Source organism: Bison bison, unplaced genomic scaffold, assembly GCF_000754665.1.
Source record: "Bison bison bison isolate TAMUID 2011002044 unplaced genomic scaffold, Bison_UMD1.0 scf7180017864368, whole genome shotgun sequence".
Classification (NCBI taxonomy): domain Eukaryota; kingdom Metazoa; phylum Chordata; class Mammalia; order Artiodactyla; family Bovidae; genus Bison; species Bison bison.
In genome coordinates this window covers 2,264,208-2,268,344 of record NW_011494940.1, presented here as the reverse complement: position 1 = coordinate 2,268,344, position 4,137 = coordinate 2,264,208, and the positions used below count along the sequence as shown (strand labels likewise).

The window sequence follows — 4,137 nt, the reverse complement described above, 5'->3', positions numbered from 1 at the left end:
TATTGTCTTCATGTTGCCCTCCCTGGGAGCCCCTACGTGGTGAGTGGACGTGGCGGAGACTGGGGTTCGCCACATGGTTCGCCCTGCACGCAAGGGCCCCCCCATGTCCCGACTTGGATCCTCACCTGATCAAGCCCCCTGGCTCAGGGAGCCTCAGAGCCTGGATCCTGGGGTGCTGGCACTCAGGGTCCCTGGTGGGGCAGGGGTCAGGGCTGTGATGTCTTTCCAGGTTCGGGTGCTGCCCTGATGGGGTGACCGCGGCCAAGGGGCCTCATCAGGCGGGCTGCATGAGCTCTTACGGACGCGACAACACCGGGGGCAGGCCAGGATCAAGAGCAGCGGCCTCCACAGTGAGTGTCTGCTCACCCCAGGGCCACAAGTCCAGCCTGGAAGCCTGCTCAGTGCTGCTGTGACGCGGGCTCGTGGCAGCTTTGACCTTGAGGAGGGAGGTCCCTGAAGCTTGCTGGCCTGGCTTGTCCTCTCAAAGGCACAGGTTTCCGTGACGGGCCCTGTCTCACCTTCTCCGGGATGTGATCTCCAGGACTGGGGTTCTGCTCAATGGGGTCATAGTTCTGTCCCTCTCTCTTCCTGCCATCCTCCCCCCAGCAGCCTGGAGTCCTCCTACCAAGAGCCAGACCTCCATCTAACTTCCCAATCCTGGGCTCTCTCCCCAGGTCCCCAATGCCCACCGGCCCCAGGCCCAGCAGAATGAGCCCAGCGAGTGCCGGGGCTCCCAGTTCGGCTGCTGCTATGACCACGTGGCTTCTGCGGCAGGTCCTCTGGGGGAAGGCTGTGTGGGCCAGCCCAGCTCTGGTGAGTGGCTGATCCTCCTCGTCCTTATTGGTGGGAAGGCTCTCGTCCCACTCTGCTCACTGCCCCGCCCGCCAGAGCCCCCCGACTTCCTCCTGGCTGGCTTATCACTTGTTTCTTCCACCAATATTCCTGGCACCTGCCAGGTCCTGGGCTGGAGAACGGTGCTGGATTATCCTGCCCGACAGGTCATCCTTGCCCCTGAGTTTGCACTCGTGGCCGCCTGGCTGCCTGTGGGAGCCGGGAGCGTGGTCAGTGGGGAGTCCACGGAGAAGGAAGACCTGTGCTGCCCCTTGGGGCTCAGCCCCCTCCAGAGGCAGTGGGGGGGTGGTCAAGACTGGGATGGATGGGGTGGCCACCCTGCCTGAGATGCGTCTTGGAGGAAGGACCGTGAGGTGGGAGCACATGCCCACGTGGAGCTGCTAAGGACCATCCCGGGGATGCCGGAAGCCAGGGGGCAGAGTCTGCAGGGAGCTGGGTGGGGGGGCTTTAAGTGGGGGGTCTGGAGGGTCACATCTGAGTGTGGAGAAGGATGGCTAGGCTGGGGGCTGGAGAAGGTTCTGAGCTGCTAAGGGGCCCCAGGAACAAGGGTGGGCCCCCTCCCTGGGCATCTTGGCAGCCTGTGAGGGCTCAGGGCTGGGGGTATTCCTTCTGGGCGAAGCACGTCAAAGGTTGGCCCTGGGGCTGCTCTGTGTGTGCTGGGGGCCTGGGTTGGGTGGGGAGGAGCACGAGGGAGCCGGTCCAGGGAGGTCACAGCCCTGATCCTCTGCAGGGCTCCAGCTCCGGGGGTGCAGAACAGGCTGGTTCTGCTGGGGTCCCAGGGCAGTGAGCAGAGTCTGTCCCTGGAGTCAGTCAAGCCCCTGGCAGTAGTGTGGATGTGCGCTGAAGCTGGGGAGGGCCTCGCTCCTGAGTCCTGGGCTGCGTTCGCAGCTTCCCTACTGAGTCCCGGTGACCTGCGTGCTTCCTGCCCCCCTCAGCGTACCCCGTGCGGTGCCTGCTGCCCAGCGCCCACGGCTCCTGCACCGACTGGGCTGCCCGCTGGTACTTTGTCCCCTCCGTGGGCCAGTGTAACCGCTTCTGGTATGGCGGCTGCCATGGCAACGCCAACAACTTTGCCTCAGAAGAGGAGTGTGTGAGTGCCTGCCAGGGACCCCAGCCCGGGGAGGGGGCCTCTGGCCAGAGCACCCATGGAGATGGTGGCAGCAGCGGTCCTGGAGGCCAGCAGGAGGCTAGCCAGCATGGGCCGGGGCCCATGGTCCAGAGAGGACCCTTGCCTTCTGGTGGCCTCCGGTGGCAAGACCAAGAGCCTGGGCCGGGGGTGACGGACCACAGACAGGCCTTTGGAGAGGGGCCCTGGGGCCAGGAGACTGGGCCCAGTCCCCCTGGACTGAGTGGAGACGCAGGACGACCAGCGCCTCCTTCCCATGGCTCCTCCTACAGGTGAGGCCCCCCACTTCCCCAGGTGGGATGGGGATAGGGATGCAGGCAGGCCAGAGGCTGAGCCTTTTAGGGCTAAAACCCTGAGATCAGCTGGGCCTCCTTCCGGCTGGAGGGCTTTGCTACCATCATTCCACAGGTGGGGAACCTCAGGCTTTGGAGACATGAGGCTTGCCCAGGGTCAGGTGGATGGTGGTGCCTGAATTCTCCAGCAGATCTTGCGGGTATGGTCCAGGGCCTGTCTAGTTGAAGCTTCAGAGCTTCATGACCTCTGGCAAGTCATCCAGCTTCCCGGAGCCTCAGTTTCTCGACCTGTAAGATGGTGATATGATCTCACAGGTTTAGTGTGGATCCCGGTCGTCGTCACTCTCTGTGTCATATTAATGAGAACTGGGAAGATTAAAAACAAAACTGAATTCCTGAGGGATCCGGCATGCGTTTGGTTGCCCAGCTGCTTCTCTCCCACGCTGTCCGTCCTGGGGCCCTGGGCCTAATCTGTGCTCATTTTTTTTTGCCTGTGCTTGTGCGGGGTTTTCTCTCCCTGTGGTGGGCAGGGTTTCCTCTCTGGTTCTGGGTCACGGGCTCCGGGCATGCGGGCTTCAGTAGCTGTGGCTCATGGACTTAGTTCCCCTTTGGCATGTGGGTTTCTCAGATCAGGGATTGAGCCTGTGTCTCCTGCACTGGGAGGTGCTTCCTAGCCACAGGACCCCCAGGGAGGTCCGTGTTCTGTGCTCTTACGGGAACAAGTTGAGGGCACAATGCCTGTGGGTATTTTGGGGGTGAGGAGGGGAGATTCTTGATTCCCCAGACATCTGGAGAGTGGCTTCCATGAGAAGTACCTCTGGTACTTCCATGGGTACCCTGGGGGTACCTCTGGTACCCATGACGGGGTACCATGCTTGCTGTGGGGACGCACTGATGAAGGGATAGTCCCTGATGCTGGCCCTCATGTGACTCTCTGTCCCACCTTCCCAGGATCACTCTGGCGGGCTCAGAGCCCTCTGTGGTGCAGGCAGCCCTGGGGCAGTTGGTGCGGCTTTTCTGCCCGGAGGACGGCTCTCCGGACCCCCACTCAAGGTGGCAGAAAGATGGGCGGCCCGTCTCCTCTGACAGGTGGGTGCAGCCCGCTCCCCTGCCCAGCCCCTCCGGTTCCCGGGGATGGGAGGGTGAGAGAGCAGGGGGCAGCCCCTCCAGTGGGAGCCAGGCTCACTGTTGCCTCAGGACACAGCGCTCAAGCCCCCTCCCCGCCCTTAGGCACCAGCTGCAGTCCGATGGCTCCCTGGTCATCAGCCCCCTGAGGGCGGAGGACGCGGGCACCTACAGCTGTGGTGGCTCCGGGCCAGACCGTCACTCTCAGCAGGTCCAGCTCCACGTCACAGGTCTCATCCCCACCCCACCTAACCCACCCTTGGGTTCTTCTGGGCCCCAGGGTGGGGGTCCCAGCCAGGGTGCCCCCACACTGGGGGACTAGGGCGGGAAGCGGGCCGCGGCATCCTGGCGGCTGGGCCCCGGTGCTGCAGGTTGCCTGGGGCGGATGTCTTGCCCCGTGTGGCCCTCACTTCTCGTCGGTCCCCCGCCAGCCTCACGGGCACCGTTCTTCCACCCGCTTCTCCCCACAGCTCACCCCTTGCTTCTGGCCTCACAATAGGGGGTGACGTGGCCATGCCTTCTGAGGCTGAACCGAGGCACTTCCCCGAGACCAGGGACCCAGCCCAGGACCACAGTCCTCAGGACCCCAGCCGCAGGGGCCCCGCCACCGCCTCACACCCGTGGCCCCTGACCAGGTGCGGTGTTCAGCACTGCTTGCCGGCCGCCTGCTCAGGGCTCTGGGAGGGGAGGGGAGGGCAAATGTGGCTCCCGGAGCCCGACCCCTGAAGGCGGGGTGGGGAG

At 64.1% G+C, this 4,137-nt stretch overlaps 1 protein-coding gene across 1 annotated transcript in view; it reads left to right on the top strand.

Moving 5' to 3' along the window:
* Nucleotides 1–4,137, top strand: part of PAPLN (papilin, proteoglycan-like sulfated glycoprotein) — a 36,316-nt gene that overhangs the window by 26,130 nt on the left and 6,049 nt on the right. Inside the window, exons 17-22 of the mRNA XM_010855796.1 lie at nucleotides 230–350; nucleotides 675–813; nucleotides 1,788–2,250; nucleotides 3,223–3,360; nucleotides 3,502–3,626; nucleotides 3,896–4,031. Coding sequence (XP_010854098.1) covers nucleotides 230–350; nucleotides 675–813; nucleotides 1,788–2,250; nucleotides 3,223–3,360; nucleotides 3,502–3,626; nucleotides 3,896–4,031 — 1,122 coding nt within the window. The remainder of the gene's footprint in view (nucleotides 1–229; nucleotides 351–674; nucleotides 814–1,787; nucleotides 2,251–3,222; nucleotides 3,361–3,501; nucleotides 3,627–3,895; nucleotides 4,032–4,137) is intronic.